This window comes from Podarcis tiliguerta (genome assembly GCF_965153285.1).
Source record: "Podarcis tiliguerta genome assembly, chromosome: 7".
Taxonomy (NCBI): domain Eukaryota; kingdom Metazoa; phylum Chordata; class Lepidosauria; order Squamata; family Lacertidae; genus Podarcis; species Podarcis tiliguerta.
In genome coordinates, this window is record NC_139540.1 from 6,620,535 (window position 1) to 6,642,556 (window position 22,022).

Below are 22,022 nucleotides of genomic sequence, written 5' to 3' on the forward strand. Positions count from 1 at the left end.
TGTCTTTGCCATTTTAAATGCTGACACATTTGCAAGACTGCTGGGAAGAAATGTGGATGAGACTGAGGTAGAGGATTAGGCAGAAGCTGAGAGGTCAGAGCTGAAAGAAAAAATGTGGGCACTATTGCGGCACTGTTGTCTTAAAGCTGTAGTATAATCTTTCCTCATTTATTCAGGGTTTATGGAAAGCTGTAAGTTGCAAATGTTGCACAGATGTGGAAGTGCAATTAAATGTTCCGATAAGACACTTCTCAGCGGTCTCCTTGAAGGCTTTTACATTTGCTAAGAGAAGCCAAAGTTTATGTATTTATTTTGCTTTGTTTTATCTTTGATCTTGTACCACCCTGGATCCTTTGACAATAATTATTTCAGTAACTCACAGATGGATGCAAATCTTGCAGTATGTCTACAATGCTGTGCATTTTTAAACTGGTCTCTCATTTGAAACCAGCTTTGGATCACAATGGAGAAACTGTTGGAACATCTTCCAGCTTCTTGTGCTAATTATCTTCTGCCACCACAGACATGAAAGCTTGTAGAAAATGCCGGGGGTCTGTATTTAGCAGTATATATGGGGAAATGCAAACATAATCATTATTAGTGTCAGTGAGCACTGTGCGCTTGTATATCATGCACAAGTGTTCTGATATGGGCGTGTTCATTAAGGGCATTATAGGTTTTATTTTTTAGAAATAATCTCTAAAAATTAGGTACATATAAGGCAGCATCTAAGGGCATGTCATAATGTGACTGAAAGCATCAATTTCAACTCTTCTTTTCTCTCACTTGGATTTTTTTTTTTTGTACCCCCCTGCTTTTGATTTATGAGGACAAACTCGTAAAACGTGTAAAAGTTTAACTGGAGACTTCGTAGTGAGTTCAGGCATTTCTCATTGCTTTCTTTGGTAGGTCTCAGGGTACACCAGTTCCCATGGGATTCCAGCTATGGCGGGTAGCATTTATCCAGGCCAGGCTTCCCTCTTGGATCAAACAGATTCCTGGAATCATCGGCCTCAAGAAATATCCATGTGGCAACCCAACATGGAGGTAACTTCTTCCCAGCAACTTGTGGGCAGTTGAGAGCATTCTCTTGCTTTCTAGCTAATATGTGTATTCCCTCTCCCCTTTCCCTCCTCCACCTCCTTCAGTAAGGCTTCAATAGCCTCATTTGCCCTCCTTCTGGTGTTCCACCCCCACCCAGTTTGACATAATCTGTATGACGAAAGCAGCTCCCAGGATGCTTCTGTGCAGCCTTGCTTTTCTGAGAGAGCTAGTTAATCATCCCAGGCAATCCATATAGGGCAGTGCAGAGTTGTTCCATTGCTGCACCAGAGCAGCCAGAGCCAGAGGGGAGTGATACTAGGTAGATTATACAGCTGCCATCTGCTGGGAGAAAAGGGAAGCTAGTGTTGGTTTCACACCATTCTCCTTCTTCAGTGAATGACAAAACATTTCACAGTTGGTCTTCATTCCTTCCGCAGGCAAGATTTTGGCTTCCTCTTTCCCTTACCCAAGTCCCTGACCTTGCAGCAGTTCTAATATACTCATCATTTAATGCACTATACTGGAGGAGGCTGAAACTTTGTGCTAAAAAACAACAACATTCTTGTTCCTCTTGTGTGCTGTTTAAACCTCCCTGTCCAACCTCTTAGTACAACAGCTTCCTACAAGTGGATCTGCTTATGACAAAGCATCACTGGCATGCCATTTTGAGTGGGTGGGTGGTAGTGCTAGTGACACAAAGCATTGGGAGGAATCTCTCTCTGGACCATTAAGCACCTGTTTCAGTTGCTGAAGGCAATTGCTGCTACAGTTAGCTGAGTGCTTCTAGTGGTATAAGAGGGTTTTTAGATCTAAATATACATGGCTTCAATTCTCTTTCTGATAACTTTTTTCAAGTGCCTTTTCAGCCAAATAGTTGGTCTGTAATGGACAGAAAAACACTTTTCAGTTGCGCAAATTTCCTGGCAGTTTCTCATTTATCCTTGCAACGACCAGTGAATTAGGTTCGGCTGCAAGCTAGCTGCATAGCTGAATTGGGGTTTCAGCCTAGAATTCTCGTGTCTAAATGTAATCTAGCACCACGTTTGTTTAATGAGTTTATTGCAAACTGATTTTTATCTTGCCTGAAAAGCTGCTGCCTTCAAGAACAGGATTACATTAACAGAATAAAAATACTACAACAATTCATATTCTTGGTTTTTCTCTCTCTCCGTCTGGTAGGATTCCGGCAGTTTAGATCTACGAGGAATGGGGCAAGTTCTACCTGCACATCTAATGGAGGAGAGATTGATACGACAGCAACAGGAAATGGAGGAAGACCAGCGATGGTTGGAAAAAGAAGAGAGATTCCTGGTAATGGATTCCACTGCGCTGCTTTTCTCTCGCTAATTAATGCAGTGTTCTCTAAGACACATTTGGTGCTGGGCTCAGGTCAGCGCAGACACTGGTCAGATGCACTAATTAAAAAAACTACAAGTCTCATGGTTCTGATAATAATTGCAAAGTAGGGATCCACAGATCACACTTGTGGGTGAGATCCAAGTAACACCTGACATTTGCAAATGTTCCAGTGTCCCTCCTTACAGGTACATAGGTGATGTTGTAGATCTGGGGGTTGCTGCTGTTCACTCCCACTTTAGATCCTAGGTAGGAACCTGACCTCCTTCCAGTTCTTATCGCAGATCTCCACACAAGAGAGAGGTGGGGAATGACCCCCTTTTCTCAAACTGACCTAATTTTATCTGCGCAAGTCACAGGAGAGATACAAGAGGATCAGAGCTGCCTTCAACACTGCCAGTTCAGGTGGAAGAAACCAAGTACACAGGTCTTCCCCCTTCCCTCCCTCCCTCTCACTCAGATGGGTTCTGCTCTCTGATAGGGAAGAGGGAGAGGCTGAAAGGGCTAAGAAAAGGCTCTCCTAGTGCTGACATTTCCATGATAGTTTCCCCTGGCAACCAGCAAAGAAACCGTACACCTATCTGACTCAGGTGAGGATAGTCCCAAGACTCTGTCTGAACCAGCTAAACCTCAGTCTTCCCCTTCCAGTTGACCAACCTCATTGACATCATCTGCAAGGAATGGGCCAGGCCTTCCAAACCTGAGTCGCACTTTCCCATCTGTGACACATTCTCCCCTCTCCCACATGATGAATTGCAAGACCTGGCCACACCCAAGTTGGATGCTAAGGGGGTAGTACTCATGTCAAAGGCTCTTCTCCTAACTTCAGACTTGGGTGAGCTACTGGTTGATCAGCAGTGGAGAAGTGAAGCTACTACACACAGGTTTGAGTCATCTTCTTTGGCTCTGAGGGCCTTTGCTAAATCCTCAATGATCTCTCTTTTACTTGACCAAATGTAGCTCGGACAGAGATGCCAGAGAAGCACTCCAAGGTTTTCTACTCCTCGGATCTTCCTGATGGGTGCCTCACTAGCCATCCTTTGCCAGCCAGGCCCGTGTCTTAAGGTCTTCTGGAGAGGATCTGTTCCAAGGACCCTCTTTAAGTTAGTCGTGTACTGTGTTTTCACATAGGAGAGGGCCTTTTCTGTGGTGGCACTTGAAATTTGGAATGCCCTCTGAGGCACACCCAGTGCTGGGTCTGCAAGAAAGAAAAAAATCTCAGGACTTACCGGTCCCCCCCCCCAAAAAAATCAAAACAAAATTCCAAAACTGAATGAGAAGAGTTTTGACAGTACAGTGGTACCTCTGGTTAAGAACTTAATTTGTTCTGGAGGTCCGTACTTCCTGAAACTGTTCTTAACCTGAAGCACCACTTTAGCTAATGGGGCCTCCTGCTGCCACCACGCGATTTCTGTTCTCATCCTGAAGCAAAGTTCTTAACCCGAGGTACTATTTCTGGGTTAACAGAGTCTGTAACCTGAAGCGTCTGTAACCTGAGGTACCACTGTATATTCAAGTGATTTCATGAAACATGTAGGCTTCCAATTAGTCCAGTTTTAATTCAGCCCTGCATTCCATAGCTACAGCTGTCTGCATGGACACAGTGCCAGGCTACTCCAAGCCACGCCTAAAGGAGCTACTCACTTCCTCTTCAGAAGCTCTTAGAGTTAACAAGGCAACCTTCAACAAAGCACAGCTGAAGTGCCTCTTGTACTTCTCAGCTGCTTGGTGCCCTGCTTAGAACCAGAAGGCCTTGGAGAAGACCTGCACTTGAGCCTGGACTGAGCCTCCCATAAGTGGTTGCGGCAGGGAATCTGTGGCTGTCGGGTTAGAAGGGAGGGGGTCGTGGTCCAGGTAGAACTATCTTCAGCCCTCACCCTTTACTGATGTGTCAGAGAGAGGAAAGGGTTGGCTAAATGGATTCTGCAGGGCTGGAATGGGGGACATTAATGCCCAGTATGCAGCCTGGTTGACGGGCATCATAAGCGCAGGCCCTAGAGGCAAGGAGACACACCCTGCCAGCCCCGGTATGAAGGGAAAGTGGTCCAAATGTATTCAATGAACTTTAAGCAGGTTTCCACACAACGTTTTAATCAGATTTCTTAAGGGTGGAGATTCTGGGTGTCTCCAAGAGGACATCTTATTTTCTGTGTTAAATCATTGGACCTGTTTTTCCTACGCTTTTAGCAATTTGCATCCTTGGATCTGTTGTGGCTTTCTGTCAATAGCACATTGATAGTTGTGCGCATGAGCACGCACGCACTGTTCAGCAAAGCTTGGAATTCTGCAACCCCTCACTGGCCTCTCTGGGTTTGGGGTGGAATAACTGACATAGTGCTCTTATCTCTGGCTTTTTATTTTTGTTTTCAGGGGTTGGTGAATTCACAAATATTCCCACATATGTGCAGCTCAGCACTTGTCTAGACGAACTAGGAAAACACGAATAGCAGCGGGAAAATTGGTGGAACTGTGTGCTAAAGTTGGGTTTTTATTTTAGGATTAAAAAAAGAGAGAGAGAGAACACAGCCGTCATTTTTCCTTTGTTGAGAATGACTTGTGCATTTTTTCCCACTGAATTAATGAAAAAAAACGACATGGAATGCAGCAGAGCTCTCCAGCTCCTCTTTGTGAAGAGGGGCGGGGTGGTGGGTAATTATATCCTTGCCGTTCCCAAAAGAATTCAGCTAAGCAAGGGCTTCTGCGCACATTTCGCTTTTGTGGCATTTACCCTAAAGTGTTTTGCTGTCGTTGGTGCTGCATTAATGGTAAGCTGCCTTCACTTCCTGCTAGGTAGAGTGTCTAGAAGAAAGCTTGTACATACCTGGAGGATGTTGAATTGAGAAACAACTGCCCTCAGGACGCTATGGGCACACACTACCAATCTACCCTTTTCAGTCACAACTGCAACACCTGTCCTGTTGCATCCGCTTTTTTTAAAAAAAAAATATGGGTGTGACTTTTAACAGCACCATTTTCTAATACACAAGGGGGACAATCCATTGTAAAAATAATTGTAGGTGCAACCTCCCCCGATAGGGATGCTTGAGGATTTTGCTTAGTTCACATTTTTAGGCAACCCACCTTGATTCATGCTTCTGGGATAAATGCAGTTTACACAGTTTTCTGAATTTTTCAAGATTGTCATCTGCTCAAAAATGCAGTAAAATGTACCGTATTTTTTGCACCATAACACTCACTTTTTTCCTTCTAGAAAGTAAGGGGAAATGTCTGTGCGTGTTATGGAGCGAATGCCTGCGGGTGGCGGGGGGGATCTGTTGCAGTCGTGAGCAGAGGATCCATGGTTCCCCTTCCTTTCCTCCGTGGTTACAAAGCATGGATCCACATGGATCCTCAGGATTTTTGCATTGTGCTACTCCAAACTCACTGTCAGATCACATGTCTGTGGCCATAGCATGAACCACAAAAATCACATATCCACTTCGCTTAGAATATTTTTTTTTCTTGTTTTCCTCCTCTAAAAACTACGTGCGTGTTATGGTCTGGTGCGTGTTATAGAGTGAAAAATACGGTATTTCAGGACAAAACAGATACAAAACCACGCACCTTGAGGTGAAATGCATACAAAATGCATATTCTGTGAAATACACATTAAAATGTGAACTATTTTTGGGGTTTTGTTTTTTGAATATTGCATAATGATGTGGATACGGAATGGACCTATGAACGGAGTGCCATGAACCAGAAACAAATTGATCTGTCCATCCATGTTCTATGGCAGTTAGGCATTCAGAAAATAAGGAGAAGAGGCGAGAGTTCAGACCCTGATGCTGGAGAGAGCAGAGGGCTAACTCCTATCTGTTCCAGGAAGCATGGCCAATGATTGGGGGTGATGGGAGTTGCTGCCCAATGGCATCTGGAGGGCGATAGGTTACTCAACCATGCTTTAAAGAGGTTGGAACATCCCCTTGGAATAGTGAGATGGCGCTATCATTAGGAGAAATCAAAGGCAGAGGGGTCTGTTGCTCTTCCTCTCTACATTCTCCTAGTTGGGCAGACTAGGTTAACTATCCCTGTAATAGCTACTCAGTACTATCTACCTCACTCATGTATTGTTCAGTTGTGTGGGAGATCCATCATTTACCAGTGGACAAATGCGAGATAGATTATACGCTCTCCAAGGAACTGATGCAATACTTGTAATATGGGATGTGGGTGGTGCTGTGGGTTAAACCACAGAGCCTAGGACTTGCCGATCAGAAGGTTGGCGGTCCGAATCCCCGCGACGGGGTGAACTCCCGTTGCTCGGTCCCTGCTCCTGCCAACCTAGCAATTCGAAAGCACGTCAAAGTGCAAGTAGATCAATAGGTACCACTCCGGCGGGAAGGTAAACAGCATTTCCGTGCAGTGCTCTGGTTCACCAGAAGCGGCTTAGTCATGCTGGCCACATGACCTGGAAGCTGTACGCCAGCTCCCTCGGCCAATAAAGCAAGATGAGCGCCGCAACCCCAGAGTTGGCCACGACTGGACCTAATGGTCAGGGGTCCCCTTTACGCCTAATACACTTAATGCTTGTCCCACACTTGAAGAAACCAGTCTTTTACTGTGGTACACCTCTGCCTATTGGAACTCTCTGCCTATTGACATAAGGAAGGTGCCTTCATTGTATTCTTTTCGGCACGCACTTAAAATACGTTTATTTAGGCAATCCTATCTAGACTTGTAGAAGTTGCATGTATTTTATTTTGTTTTTGGTATTGTTGGTTTTAGTCATTTTGAATATTCTTAAATATCTGTTTTTACCTGCTTATCAGTGATGTTAATGCTATTTTATATATAAAACAGAGGTTCTCTTTCAGTCAGACATTGCATAAATTTTGTTAAACAAATAAACGAAGTTGGTTGTTGAGAAGAAACTTAAACCCTGACCCTACATTCTGATGACACACTAAGCCAGGGGTCAGCAAACTTTCTCAGCAGGGGGCCGGTCCACTGTTCCTCAGACCTTGTGTGGGGCCGGACTATATTTTGAAAAAAATAATAATGAACGAAATCCTATGCCCCACAACTAACCCAGAGATGCATTTTAAATAAAAGCATACATTCTACTCATGTAAAAACACCAGGCAGGTCCCACAAATAACCCAGAGATGTATTTTAAATAAAAGGACACATTCTACTCATGTAACAACACGCTGATTTCTGGACTGTCCGCAGGCCAGATTTATAAGGCGATTGGGCCGGATCCGGCCTCCGGGCCTGAGTTTGCCTACCCATGCACTAAGCCAAACTATGGATTAGCAGCCATGCTGCCCTAACCTAAAAATCCCATGGAGGGGCAAAATGACTGTGACCCCCTCTTCAGGAGCCAGCATGTTTGTGCTAAGCTATGATTTGGCTTAGTGTGGGATGTGGACATAGTCTCTCTTTTAACCTATCTCTGCTCTGCCCCTTTTAATTTATTTTTTGGGGGGAGAGGGGGATTAAAAACTTCATCTGATCCATTTTGCAAAAGATCATTTCCAACCTTTGGTTTTTTATATTATGCAGTGTAGTATCAGAGTAGGAGAGTGATCCTTAGGAATTGTTTTATTTTAAAAAGTCAACAGATTCCTTTACTAATCTGACATTTCAAAGGGATAATAAAAAGTGGCTTCTATTTTCTTCCTGCTAGAAGCAGCGTATTGGGTCCAGGCTTCCTTGTGAACTTTCTGCATCTCTGTGCTTTAAAAGAGCGCTGGTAATTGGCCCCATTTGGGAAGTTTGGAGATGGAGCCAAGTACATTTAAGCCTTCCTCAAGCAGGAAACAGGAATTAATGTGAAGCGTTTCTCATCCTGTGGTTGAAATTTTCGCTGTTAGGAAGAAAAGGGCAATAAACGACGGCTGTGGCGCTGCTGCTGCTGCTATTCCTGGGAGAATTAAAATGCAGGTTTTCCAATGTTGTGTTGGGGAAATGGTACTATCAATATTTATCTCAAAGCCTTTTTTATGTACAAGCAAGAAAGCGAGTAGTTAGAAAGAGCGAAAGGAAAGAAAAATCTTTAGAAGGGCTGCTGGGAGGTTCAGTTGCTGCATTTTGGAAGAGTGTGTGGGGTGTGCGCGCGTGAAGTTGAGGCATGAGGAGAGAAGGAATGCAATAGCATCCGTATTAGTCAAAGTGCCCTCTCTCCCACCCCTTCCTTTCCTCCCAGCAGAGGATTTTTATGTTTTGCCTTTCTTTTAGTAAGAATTCTATTTCTTAGGCTATTTGGCTTGCATGGCTCTTCAAAACCCGCAGTACAAAACCACATCTCTTTTCATTTCCTTAGAAACCTGATGTGAGGCTCTCCAGGGGGAGCATCGATCGAGAAGATGGGAGTCTCCAGGGTCCGGTAAGCACAGATGCCATCTCTTCGACTACCAGGAGAAATGTTTGCTTAATTTTCTCGATGGAAAATGTTGTTAACCTTCTGCTCGTGCTCGCGGGAGATGAGTTTTGATTTTCTCAGTGTTTCCGCGATGGTTATGTTTACGTGAGAGGTTTCCAAAGGCTCCCGCTTCTCTGGGAACGGCGCTGACAGGGGAAGTCTTGTGCGCGCAGCACTTTGAGGAGCTGCTTCTTTTCATGCCGCCGCCGAAGCAGATGCACTCTTCCCTTTGCAAACAGAGCTCTAATTATTTTTAAAGCTGCTTTGCGGTACACAGCCAGGTCGGGGTGTGTGTGTGTGCCTGTGTTAGCTTTGCATTGACGTATCTGTCAACAGGAAGCAAAACTGTAAAGGAATGCCTGCAGATGTTTGAGTAACTAGAGAGCGTTCTCCTAAGTAATGTGGAACTTAAGTAGTGTCTTGAGGGCGATGTTTGTAAGCAAGCTATCATCAAAACAAGGGCTGGATGAAAAGACCTGTTGGATGTGCTTGTAAAACACATCTGCAACAGGGGTATAGCTGCCTCAGACAATAAACATGTAATCTGATTGCTAGTCAGAAACCTGTACTTGGTGGTGACCTACCCCCTTCCAATTAATTACTGTGTTTGGGGCATTTAAATGTGCATTTCTCAGTACCTGGAGGTGCAGCCGCAATATTGAAAGAAAGTCTTAAGAACTCATTCATCCACCTTGGCTTTATAGAAATAAGGGCTGCACTGCTTTCACAACAGAGATCAGAGTATTTAAATTGGATTATTAGCTTCAGGGCCTTTGGATCAACGCTGGGAGTTTTGGGTGCGAACACAGACTTGTTTTAGTGCTGCTTTAGCCCCTCTGCAGTATAAACTTGCTGACAGCTTCAGGCTTGCTTGTTCATAAGGACTTCTGCTGCTAATGTACTGTGAGCATGCTACCTAGAAAGCAAATACCAGGCCTACCTTCAGATTTTTGAGGATCTGATCAGTGGGACTTGGTTGATCTCTGACTGCTCCTTCATCTGGAGGGGAAGATCAAGGCATTCCTTGAGGTCTGGGGCTGTAAACAGACACAGCTATGTCCTGGGATGGCTGCTTCTGTAGGACAATCTCCAGGTCCTCTGGAGAAACAAGTTGTGTAGACAGCTGGAACATATTGCACTGTTCTATGTTTATACAGCAGAGCTGAAGGATCTCCCATTGTTGGTAACCTCTGTAACCATCCCCTGCAGTCTAGCAAACCTAATTTAAACAGAAGGCCCTTTGGGGGCCACTAGGTGGCGCGTTGGAAGATGGCCGACAATAACATCTCTCTGACCCATACGAGGTATTAAGGGGCTGCTATGGGAAGTATGCAGCCTTCCTAAACCCCCCCAAGGGTATGGGGGGGGCTGCCCTGCCAGCGGTGTTCACAATGCACCCCCTGATCCGAGAGACGGGGGTGTGGAACACTTGGCAAAAGCCCTCGATGGATTCAGATCTTCCCGACGCCGATTCCAATCAGCGCGTGCTGGTTGCTTCAGTCTGGAATTATAATTGGACTAATTGGCAATAACGGATCGGAAGAAAGGCTGAAGCACATATATCAAGTAAGGCTCGAGATAAGGACTGCTGACTAATGCATCTCTGTGATCGGGAGTGACGGATGGATAAGTAAATCTCTTGATGAATTACCACCATGAGAACGTAAGGCTGGAACGAAGGGGGGGGGGTGGAGGAAAAAACCCTCTTAAATTCCTTTGCATGATATGACTACAATAATCCTCCACCCTAGAAAGAAATAAGATCGTCGCGTTTTAAAAAAACATAAACAGAACTTTAAAACTGTGTGGGGGAAATGACTACAATACGAGAAGATTGAAAGGCGAGAAGGAGGAAAATTCTTATGACGCAGTTAAAAAAACATGGCGTCTCGCAAAGACAGGCTGGCAGGAGAACAGACGAGGGGGAGGAGATTCAGGAATTTGAAAAAGAAAGAAGGCTGGAATGCAAGTTTGACCTGACAGAGCCCCTGATAATGTCTGATTTATGGCTAGCCTGAGGAAAAATAATGGACCGACCGAAGACTAACAGAGGTCGCTCCTGAATAATATGAGTTTGGCAGAGCATAAAACCCACACAGAGACGCTAAATCTTCAATCTGTTTGTGAAAACCATCAGAGATCGCAAAGAAAGGAATAAATGATAACAACAAGAAGAGAAAGAAGGTAATAAAGATCTATCCGAATCGAACTGGATGGAACTGTTTAATAAAAGCAGCAAATAAGTGATGTCTGGAGTCATCTGGAATTTTGGACTCGTGCTGAGCTTGATGTATGGGTACCCCCAAAAAATTTTAAAATTTGGCTGTATAATTTGGAATTAATGTGATTTGAACAATGTGATGTGATTGGCCTGTTAATAAAAATTATTTCAAAAAAAAAAATAAACAGAAGGCCCTTTCCACTTCTCAGAAGTGCTTTCTCATGTACGGTTCTGCAAGGTAATTTGGTTCTGCAATGAGATGGGCCTTCATTGTGGTGGCATCTACTCTGTCGTTCTATTGGTGCATACTGAACCCTTTGACATGGAGATATTTATCCCAGCCTGTAAATGTAGGGAATTGTTTCCACACTGTTCTTGTTTTATGGTTGTAACTATTTTTACTGGTTGTATAATCTCATGTTTTCTGGTTGGGACCCACCCTGAGACCTCATGGCAAAAGGGTGGGTAAGAAACACAGAGTGGTCTTCATTGACATTTTGCTCAGAGCAGATCCCTTGAAATTAAGGAACATGACTAAGTTAGGTTGGTTGATTTCAATAGGTTTCCTATGAGTAAGACCTAATGAATGCCACCCCTATTTTTTTTTTAACTGTGCGCATGCAGAGAGAGAGAGAGACAGAAACAGACATACACACACACACATATAGAACAACATCACATCAATTCAAATCCAGTACAGATACCAGCTGAGATGTTTCTTACTCCTTTCCTGTTAGTTTTTCAGTTACACGTTTTCTCTTGCTAGCATGCAAGCTTAGCCACCCACAAAGACACATATTTGCTCTGAGAGTGACACTAGAGCAGCTAGCTAGAACATGTTGAATGAATCAGTGCAGTGAATTATTCTGGATTTATCCTTGGGGGCAGCTGAGTTCATGCAGACGCTCTGTGGCTTGGCCTCATTTTGCAAGGTGACCTCGAAATGCTATGTTAGTAGATAACCAGCTTTTAAAAATTTAAGCTACCCAACGCTCTTGCCTGGGTTCTGATGAGGAAAACGCATCTTTTCACTCACATGTTACATTTTCTGCAGCAGAAATGCCCTGTTCAGATTCCCATTTAGCCTTGCTTGTGTTGGCACTATTATCTTGCAAAGGAAAATTTTCTCTGTGAATGCTCACTTTTTGATAAAAGCACACCAGGCTTTTCTAAACCAATGTTTTTCTAAGAATGCAGCAGCCAAACAGCATACACAAATGCCACTTTTGTTGTGCAGTGAGAGAATAGACTTTTATCTCGCTTGGCAAAGGGTTGTAGAAATATGATTAGATTTGAATCCTGTTATAAACCCCTTTCCAAATTAATAGCCAAGGTCTTTTGTTCGTTTTCCTTTTATTGTGAAACACAAGAGTAATTATTATGAAAGATCTGTTGAACAATATGGAGAGACCTGAGGCACAAGATTTTCATACTGCAGCTCAGTAGCCTGGATTTTTGTGTTTGGATTGAAGAGGTAGAATGTTATAAACATGTCATTTTGTCTGAGTGATGGTAGCTGTGACCTTGCATGGATATATCACACGGATGCCAAGCAAAATAGCAGGAGATGGGAGGATTTGTTTTATGTTGTTTTCTCCTGAAATTTGAGAGCAGTGGGAGAGGAGAAATGTTGGAAATTCTTGTGGCTGGATAGCCTGATGCATAAGGATGGTGGGGGAGGGGAGTTAGCTGGAGAGGGTTTCTTTGTACATAAACACTGCGAGCAGACAAATAAAACTTATTTTCCTTTTTCAGGCTTCTAACCAGCACATTTATCAGCCTGTGGGTAAACCAGGTAAGTCATAAATAGGCAGCTTTACAGCCACAATGTGAACTCTCAATCTCTCCTCTCTAGGTCTCCTCCATTATTAGAAAATCCATTAGATTCTGGGGGAAACAACATTTGTCAAAGCTAGTGGCAGTCCGCAGTGGCTACTCCTGAGTAATACCATGTGTCTGGTTCTCCTATACCAAAAGGATCTGTAAAGGTCCATTTAAACAAGCTGTGTCTATTACCTAATCTAGGAGGCTTCTGTGCTTGACTTCAAAGCCAACGTATAAAATATAAATTGCTCTTCAATTCTAATTTTGGGGATTGTGTGTTTTGCTTTCTCATAGAAGGGGTTGGTTTGGGTGCTAGTGAAAAAGGACTTGATGAGTTTCTGCTGCATTCCAATTAAATGAGCCTAATGGTTGTAGTTTTCATATCAATGCATGTATAATATTTTCTTACCAGATCATTCTGCTCCACCAAAGAAACCACCTCGCCCAGGAGCTCCCAGTCATTTGGGTAGCCTTGCCAGCCTGAACAGCCCCGTGGACAGCTACAATGAAGGGGTTAAGGTATATTCTTAGTGCAACATTGGGTCGCATTGGTCATTACTCTTCCAAGTCCTGGGTTAAGTTGAACAATAACTGTTACTAACGGAGAAACAGGTCAAAACCTACCATAACCTTTCTTGACCAGTCAAGGTAGATGTGTGTTATGGCAGGTCTTTCTCCTGGTGCTCCCCACCCTGAGTTCATGGTACCCGAAGAAAAGAAATATCCAATCTTTGCCATATTCAGCCATTTTAGATCTCTGCTCCTCCAGGTTGTCAGATTCTGTTTCCCAACTGAGTATACTCAAGCAGGTTGTGGAATCCATTTGCAAGCGGAGAGTCAAAACTGCAGCTTGCAAAATGAGATCTGGTGCCCAATGAGATCTTACTCTCTTCACAAATGATAGAGAATAAGAGATTGTGTACGGACTGGGCTGGAACAGTAATGTTGCTCCTCAGTGCTGCAAGTTGCAGCCTATAATCATACCATGCCTGTTGATCTTTGTGTGCATGGTGCAGTTTATGCAGGAGCAGCGCTGTGTATCTCTGTACTTGAACCTTGCTATGCACTTTTTTTGGGTGGGGGGTATTAATAGTGGTTTGAAATGGAATCAGATGATTGTCCCCTAGCTTAAGACATCTCTCCTGGCAACTCTTGCCATGTGAAGTACACTTGTCTATAAACTATTCACACGGTGTAATGAGCCATTACTATTCAGTAGCTGCTCAGAAATGATTGGAAGCAGGTAGCAGAAAGCTCACTTCATGGCCAAAATCTGGGCAGATTTTGTAAGCATAGAGCTGCTGGGGTGCTTTGGGGGAGGCATTTTTACATGGCATCCTTGTAGTGATGGATCATATACTCCCACTATTAACATGCGTTCTAAATAATGACTAACCCACCATGCATCACACGGTGGGTTGCTGCTTTTCGCCTTATTCTCCACCATTCTTTCCAGAGATGTACCCTTTACTGAAATGTGAACAAGGCAGTCAACTGTTCTATCAACAGTGGTTTGGTAGATTATACATAGTGTCCAAAGTGTGCCCTGCATAGAATCGTCACACACTAGAGGGAGTCTTGAGCCAACAACATTCTAGATCATCAGTCTAGATCAGCGGTTCTCAACCTGTGGGTCCCCAAATGTTGTTGGACTACAACTCCCATCATCCCTGAGCTCTGGCCTTGCTAGCTAGGGGTGATGGGAGTTGTAGTTCAACAACATCTGGGGACCCACAGGTTGAGAAAGGCTGGTCTAGATGATCTAGATTTGATGCTACTAAGCAGAGGTTGAAATCTTGTGCTCCATGTGCTGCAGTCAGTCTTCTGACTCCATTCGTGCCCTTGTTAGAGAAGCCGATGAGGCCCATACTTCCAGTGTACTGGCCCAGGTACTCCAAGGAGCCCCGGCTGCTTGTCCCTTTCATGCGACATAATGGTGCTGAATGGCACTTTTCTGCAGTGACCAAAGTTGCCAGCTACAAGTGGGAACATGAGCCTTCCTCATCTGAAGTTTGCATCTTCCCAGGGGCAGCCTCCCTTTCCCTGCAGTCTTGGGTAGTCTCCTTTTGTTCCAGTAGAGAACTTGCCACCACCATATGACAACAGGCCCCTCTTCACTATGTGGCATCCACCTCTAATGTTCCTTTTCTCGTTGAATGCAAGTTCACGCTGTCCTGAATTCTGCGTTTTCCATAATGTGCTGGGGCCAAAAATGAACACTGCCATTTCTGCTGACTTTTTATCTTAGCGCTGTGCACAGAAAAGCTCGGTCAAGAGTATTTATTTCTGAGTCTTGGAAATGCCAGGGCGATAAGTCTTGAAAACCTGTGTTGTTCAAAGCATCACCCAAGCTCTAACCTTGAGCAGGATTCCTGGGTAAATACAGCATCTTAGATTCTGGCCAAGATCCCGGGAGCCACTCTGGCAGGATGCCAGAGGGCTTTAAGGATGCTCAGTAGACTTTGGGCCTTCACTTCATCTAAGGGCAGCCCCCTGTGCTGTACTGTGAAAGTCTTCTGTGCTTCACTTCAAAGGTGGTTTGCCATGTCGTGTATGCAGGGCTGCTGTTTGAGGAACACAAGCCCAGAGTCCCCTTGTAGACTGCAAGAGTAGCTGTGTGGCTCTGAATCTCAGCCTCTGTAGCAACAGCTGAAAGTCTCTTTGTTCCTCTGGGTGGAATTCACTTTTAAACACTCAGGGCTCTACCCAGTAGCTTTGGGAACTTGCCTGCTTTTCTTTCAAATTGCTGGGAAGCTGAGGCACAAATTGAATGTGTTCTTGCTAATAGGCTGAAGAAGCTGAGCTTTTCCCCAGGCAGGAATGATTTTCAGAGGCAGGTGGTCAAACGAAGTAACATTTCTCCTCCTTCATGGGCACAGCAGTACAGTTTTTGTGACATGCTGGCTTTATTTCACCGCTGCAATAATTGTGGATTGCAGTTTCCCTCAGTAGAGTTAAGGTTTTAAGTCTGTCTCATCCACAAAGGCTGACGATGTATATGGCTTTTTAAAAACCCTGCTTGAAATCCAATTCTTCTTGCCCCTGAATCTGGTTTTTAAACCTGGCTTCTACATCCAGCTCAAATAAAAAGGCTTAAATGTAGTACAGACAAATACTTATGCTTTGGCCTTTTGACTTTCCAACACAGAAGACTGCATTTAGGGTGCAGCCACAGAAAACATGTCCTTGTTCAGCAGCAGAGGTCACCCATGTGGTGCTGTCCAGATGTTGTTGGATTAGTGGTCAGGATAATGGACGTTGTAGTCCAAAAGCTTCTGGGAGATCACCATGTTGGCTGGACCTGTTACAGAAACTCAGGTTTCTATAAAACTCAAATTCCTTTGGCTTGCTTGACTGTCCAAATTAGGTTGTGTTTAGATGTGAATAATTAATACATGAAAATAAGTTGTGCTTTTTATTACCCCCCCCCCCAAATAGTAAATCTATTTCTATATTCTGCTCTAAAGAGAGTTCATTCATGTGCTAGCAACAATCGAAGAATAAAATAGGGGAGTGAAAGCATAGTTAAACACATAGAAGCCTCAAAAACCTAGGTAAAACATAATTAACCTTTTTAAAAACTCTTTTTAAAATGGATTAGACAGAGTCTTAGAGATTAGTCTACTACTGGATATTATCCAGGATGCTATAATAATATAAATATAATATAATATAATATAATATAATATAATATAATAAAATATAATATAATATAAATTATTATTTAGTGTACCCTGCCCATCTGGCTGGGTTTCCCCAGCCACTCTGGGCGTTTTCCAACAAAGATTAAAAATAGATTAAAATGTCACATATTAAAAACTTCCCTGAACAGGGCAGCCTTCAAATGTCTTCTAAATGTCAGGTAGTTGTTTATCTCTTTGACATCTGATGGGAGGGCATTCCACTAGGCGGGTGCAACTACCAAGAAGGCCCTCTGCCTGGTTCCCTGTAGCTTTGATTCTCACAGTGAGGGAACCGCCAGAAGGCTCTCTGTTCCGGACCTCAGCATCCGGGCAGAACGATGGGGGTTGAGACGACTCCCATATTCAGAGGCCCTTTTTGCTCGCCAGCTGCTGGAATCAAACTTCAAGGGGATTCTTGTTGCCATCATGTGCTGTTTGTGTGTTTGAGCACCTGAGAACACCCTGGCTGGTGGATGGGGCCCCAGGCCCATCTGGTTCACCCTCCTCTTCTCACACTGGCCAACCAGATGCCTGAGGGTAGCTCACAAGCAGGAGCTGGGCACCAGTAGCACTCTCGACTCAACTTCCCATGGGATCCGAGCAGCCATTAGAGTGACCTCTGGCCAGCTCCAGGGATATGTGCTGTTGTAATTCAAGGACGGTTAGAACGGTTTACTTTCTCAGGAAAGTTAAGTTTCTGAAGAGGCGAGCCTTTCCCAAGAGCTCTGTTCCCATTTAGCGATGAAAATGGAGATTCTCATTAAGTGAAATCTATTTTAGGGCTTTCGGGGCGGGGGCAGAACTGATGGGAAGGCCCAGTATATTCCCATCTGTGGAATTCACAATCAAGCCATCAATGGCAAGAGGTCTGGCAAAAATGGACACAGTGCCCTTTTCTCCCACTTAACGTTTTGAGATTTGCTTGGCGTTTCAAGGCCAGCATAAGAGGACTCAAGAGGCTGCTTTAAAAATTGTTTTTTTTACAAACAGTGCCAGAGTCTTTTGAGCTGCCAAGCCTCCAAAAAAGAAAGGGAAAAAAAGAGTTTCTCTTAAAAGCATTATTTGCTAATCTCAGCGTCTCAGTCTAAAATTCCTGTATAAACACAGAGACCCTCCTTAAAACGAAATCTGGAAAAGGGCAAGTCACCAGGACTCTACATTCACATTTTGGAGGCGGCAGAATATTGCATCGTCATCCCATTTCCCTCTTTCATCCCGGAGTGGATTTTCCTGGCCCGCCCTCAGGAAGCTGCAGGACCTTTCGTATAACGTGGCTGTGCTGGAACCTGCCAAGCCAAACAGAAGCTTTTCCTGAGATTTTTAGGTCACACAAAAGGAACCAGTATTGGACAGAATGCAGAAATTCCCCTTATTGCAAACAACAGTTCTGAGCTTCTTAATATCTGGAGGAAAATGGAGCTTGGAGGCATTTCTGATTTTATTTTTGAAAGAACAGTTATTTGCCAAGGGGAAATCAGCCAAACATTGCACAGTTTGTGGTGGATTACTGTTGAAATTGGCTTCAGAAATGGCAGAGAAGCATAACAAATGAGCATCCATCTAGGCAGATAGAGTCTTCTGCCAGGATTCTGGAATTTCAGCATAGGAATCAAGTGGGTTGTTTGTAATTGGTCCCCAAACTATCCTCCAGCATAGAACTTGGCCAAGGGTTTGACCAAAGATTTTTTGCAAACAGGAGCGGAGCAATTAGATGACTAAATGATTCCTTCTACTGAGCACTTTCCCCTGATCTCATAAAAAGAGACTGAAATTTTCCTCTGCTTGATCTCTTGTGCAGAGAACCAGGTGTCTGAGGCCCGCCTGCTGCTTCCACACTGAGGGGCTCCTCGTAATCTTTAATTCCTTTGCTTCTTGCTGGGCTGTTTTGCCCCTGTTGCTGTTTGCATGCTCTCTTGCTAGGGGCGCATGGCAGATAAAACTCTCCTTCCAGGGCTGGGCATGGACACTCCGTTTCCGGGGCGGGGGCGGGGGATGGCTAACACAACTGAGCAGAAATGGGTCTAGATGAACTTTGGGGCTGGGGCGTTTTAACAGGTCTTTCTTGCTATTCCTTATATTTTGGAATCCTTGCCCCCCCCTTGCTACATTTTATTAACCTTGTGTTTTTTTCTCTCTTCCCTTTCTCTTCTGGTAAATTTCTTTAACCACCCCTCAAACTCTGCTCGACTCTAGCCATGGAGGGTAAGCACTTGGAGTGTGCGTGTGGTTGTGCGAATGACAAGACTACGCAAGCCCTGTGTGGCAGTGCCTTTTGCTTTTCACAAATGCCTCTGCATGTGCTCTGGTGGCTGCATAAATTTGTTCAGACCCCCCAATCCATCGGGAACACCTTCACCCCTTAGAAATGAATGATATGTTTCTCAGCCAGCCGGGGAGGGAGAAATGAAGGGCTGCCACGTCTGCAGAACCATTTGTTTATTTATTTGCTTTATTTAAATAATTGATATGCCACTTAACACCACACTAGTCTCCAAGCAGTTTACAAAGATACAACGTAGAAAGTAAAAATCAGTTAAAACAAGGGGATCAAAGTTCAGTTAAAATATATGGAATATAAACGTCTTCAGTAGTCGCCGTAAGCTCAGTAGGGAGGGACCTATCTGACCCTAACTGGAAGGGAATTCCATAAAATTGGACCCACATCACTAAACACACAGTTCCTGGCATATATGAGCCTTGCATGCGAGCCTTGAGGGAGCACTCGCAATGACTCCCTTGAAGACTTAAGTGATACAAGGGATTAGGTACAAGTCCTTGAGGTATCCTGAACCCAAATTGTTAAGGACCGTGAACCTCACTTGGTAACACACAGGCAGTCGATGCAAACATTTGAGCTCTGGAGTTACGTGCTGGCAATAGTCTGCCCACAACAGCAGTCGTAACAGCAGCATTTTTCACCAGCTGAAGCCTCCGGACTGTATCCACAAATATCCCCACCTAGAGTGCACTGCAATAACAGAGTCTTGAGGATACCAATGCAGAATACTATCCCTGTCCACAAACGTCTGTGGTTGCCGTACCAGCAATAGCTGGCCAAAGGCACTCGTAGCCACTGAGGCTACCTGAGCTTCCAATGACAAAGATGGCTCCAGGAGCACCCCCAACCTCTGAACCTCTGTTTCTATCAGAGGGAATGCAACCACATCTGGAACAGGCAACTGGCCGATTTCCCCCAGACATGACAACTACCAACTCACAGTGCTTCCATCTTCCCAGGGTTCAAGCTCAGTTTTTTGGCTCTCATCCAGTCCACTCGTGCAGTCAGTGCCACAGCAGAAGTACACCTGTAGCATAGCAGCACATCATTGCTGATACGTTGCAAACATCTGGCAGGCTGCTCTTTCGCAGACATTTCCTCACCCCCCACCCCTAATTCTTTGAGAATGGGAAGAGCCTTCATCCAGTCACATGCAGGTAATTCTCTTACCTGTCCCTGGCTCCTCCCCCCTCTGCCTCTAGCTGCTACACCTTTGTGGAGTATTCCACATCCTCCCATTTCAGAACCAGGCACAGGAAGGGGGAATCAACAGGGTGGCTGATTTTGCTGCTGTGCTACAGACTTGGGCAGGAAGCAGTGTTTGGCGTTCCAACTGTGTCTTCTCGGATGACTGTTTGCCTTAGCCTTAAAAGGAGGCGTGTGTAGCCTTTTCCCACTGGAACGTCTGAAACTTCTTAGGCTCCTGGAGTGCACAGCTTTTCACTTCCAACTGCTCTTCATATTTATTTATGGAAACCATCCCTTAATAAAAAAGTATCAAGGGGGTGGTGCACAAGGTAGGCTATTCTGACCAAACCCTGACTTAAGACCCGTGAACAGCACAGGAAGCTGCCTCACCCACTTAAACTGCCATGCGCTTCATCGGCCTCACCCACCACTGGCTTACCTCCCCGGCTGTGGCTCTCAAAGCTGCTCAAGAGAGGGCAATGCCAGGGATTGAACTTGGGGGTCTTGTGCCTGCAAAGGAGTTGCTCTGCCACTGTGGAACTTGGAGTGGGTTCTCCTTTCTCCTGCAGCCCCCATTCTCCTCCCAAATCTGCTCCAGAGGATTCCCCAACACTCTAGAAGATTTGGGGGGGGGGTGTGGGGAGCTGCAGGGCGGAGAAGAGGAAGGTGGAGATATCTTGCATGAGCGAAAGTCTGCTCCACTCATGCACCATCTCCATGGAATACAAACCTCTATACATTTCTAGGAAATCTAGTTGATTTGGTGCATCTGTAACAATTCCACCCCCAGGATTTGATTTCACATCTCCCTGAATATCATTTACATGACAGCTCTCACTGGATGTACATGAAGCAAAATAATGAACACAAAAAATCCAGATTGTCAGAATACCTTGTTCCCCTGAGGAGTTAGTAGTAGGGAATCTCCTGCACACAAAGATGCAGCCAAGGACTAGACCTAAAGGATGTTAAGAAGTGGAAATATTTAAGCTGAGCATTGGCATCATACATGCCATCAGAAGCGTAAAGCAGGGTGGTGTAAATTAACCTTCCATAAGGTTACACCAGATACAAACTGTTCAACAGCAGCAGCAGGGCTATTGCTGGTGGAGCCGACGTAAGTTTCTGGCACAAGGAAAACAAACCTTTAAAATAGGGTTTGTTACATCACCCTTTGGGCCAGTTTAACTTACAGTGGTTTGACAGGGCACAAGACCAAGCTGACTGGCTTAGTATTCTGCCTGAGTCCCCCTCCTCTGGTCCCAGAAATCTCCTTTTTGGGTCTTATGCCAGCTTAAAGGGTACTGGTCTTGGCTCAACCATCTGGGGGAGATAAACTGGTTTCTCGCTGGGCTGAGTGGGAGAGTTAAGCTGGCAGAGCTTGGCTGGGCTCTGGGAATCTTCCAGCTCATCTGGAGATCAGCTGGATCCTAACACACCCCTTCCATTCCTTACTTAAGTTTGTTAGCTGAACTTTGTTTCCATTGAAATCAGTGGGATTTAAGTCATGCCCAACCTGTCAATGGATGTCAAGATTAAATAACTTCCACAGCAGTCCTGCACCCTCTTACCTGAAAAGATATACCAATGAACACTATAGAATTTACTTTTAAGTAAGCTTGTGTTGGATTGCACTACAAGACTGGAACCAGCCCAATGACTACAAGGGCTCATAGGCTAATCCCAATGCTATAAAATGGATGAAAGCGCAGCAAAACAGAGTCTGCAGTCATCAGACTCCTTACTCTGGAATATTTCAATTGAATTTAGGTGATCTGAAGATAATCTAAATATTGAAGGTTATGCAGAGATTCTGTTGGAGCAGAGGCACCAACCGCAACGTGAAAGAAGTGTTCCTACTTGGTTCTCCTCTCTGATTTCATATTGTGGTTCAGCTTCGTTCATATTCCCAGTCTTGGCCACTGAATCTTAGAAACTCTTCAGGGCTTCCATCGGCTTGGCCGCTGTTTGAATGTGTATGCCCTGTGTTTGTAGTTACAGAAAGGAGTTTTCCTGAAGCTGAAACTAGATGAAAGTAGATGAGCGCCATCTGGTGGGCAA

General features: G+C 44.6%; 1 protein-coding gene across 31 annotated transcripts in view; it reads left to right on the plus strand.

The window, feature by feature from the left end:
- The window catches only part of PTK2 (protein tyrosine kinase 2), a gene marked incomplete at its 3' end in the record, with an annotated part of 189,825 nt that overhangs the window by 164,808 nt on the left and 2,995 nt on the right, over positions 1 to 22,022 (plus strand). For 22 of the 31 annotated variants that reach the window (XM_083450459.1, XM_083450474.1, XM_083450445.1 and 19 more), the window contains 5 exons: positions 910 to 1,047; positions 2,224 to 2,355; positions 8,669 to 8,731; positions 12,744 to 12,783; positions 13,225 to 13,331. In XM_083450459.1, the coding sequence (XP_083306585.1) occupies positions 910 to 1,047; positions 2,224 to 2,355; positions 8,669 to 8,731; positions 12,744 to 12,783; positions 13,225 to 13,331 (480 nt within the window). The remainder of the gene's footprint in view (positions 1 to 909; positions 1,048 to 2,223; positions 2,356 to 8,668; positions 8,732 to 12,743; positions 12,784 to 13,224; positions 13,332 to 22,022) is intronic. The other 9 variants (XM_083450462.1, XM_083450464.1, XM_083450465.1 and 6 more) reach the window with 1 other exon arrangement.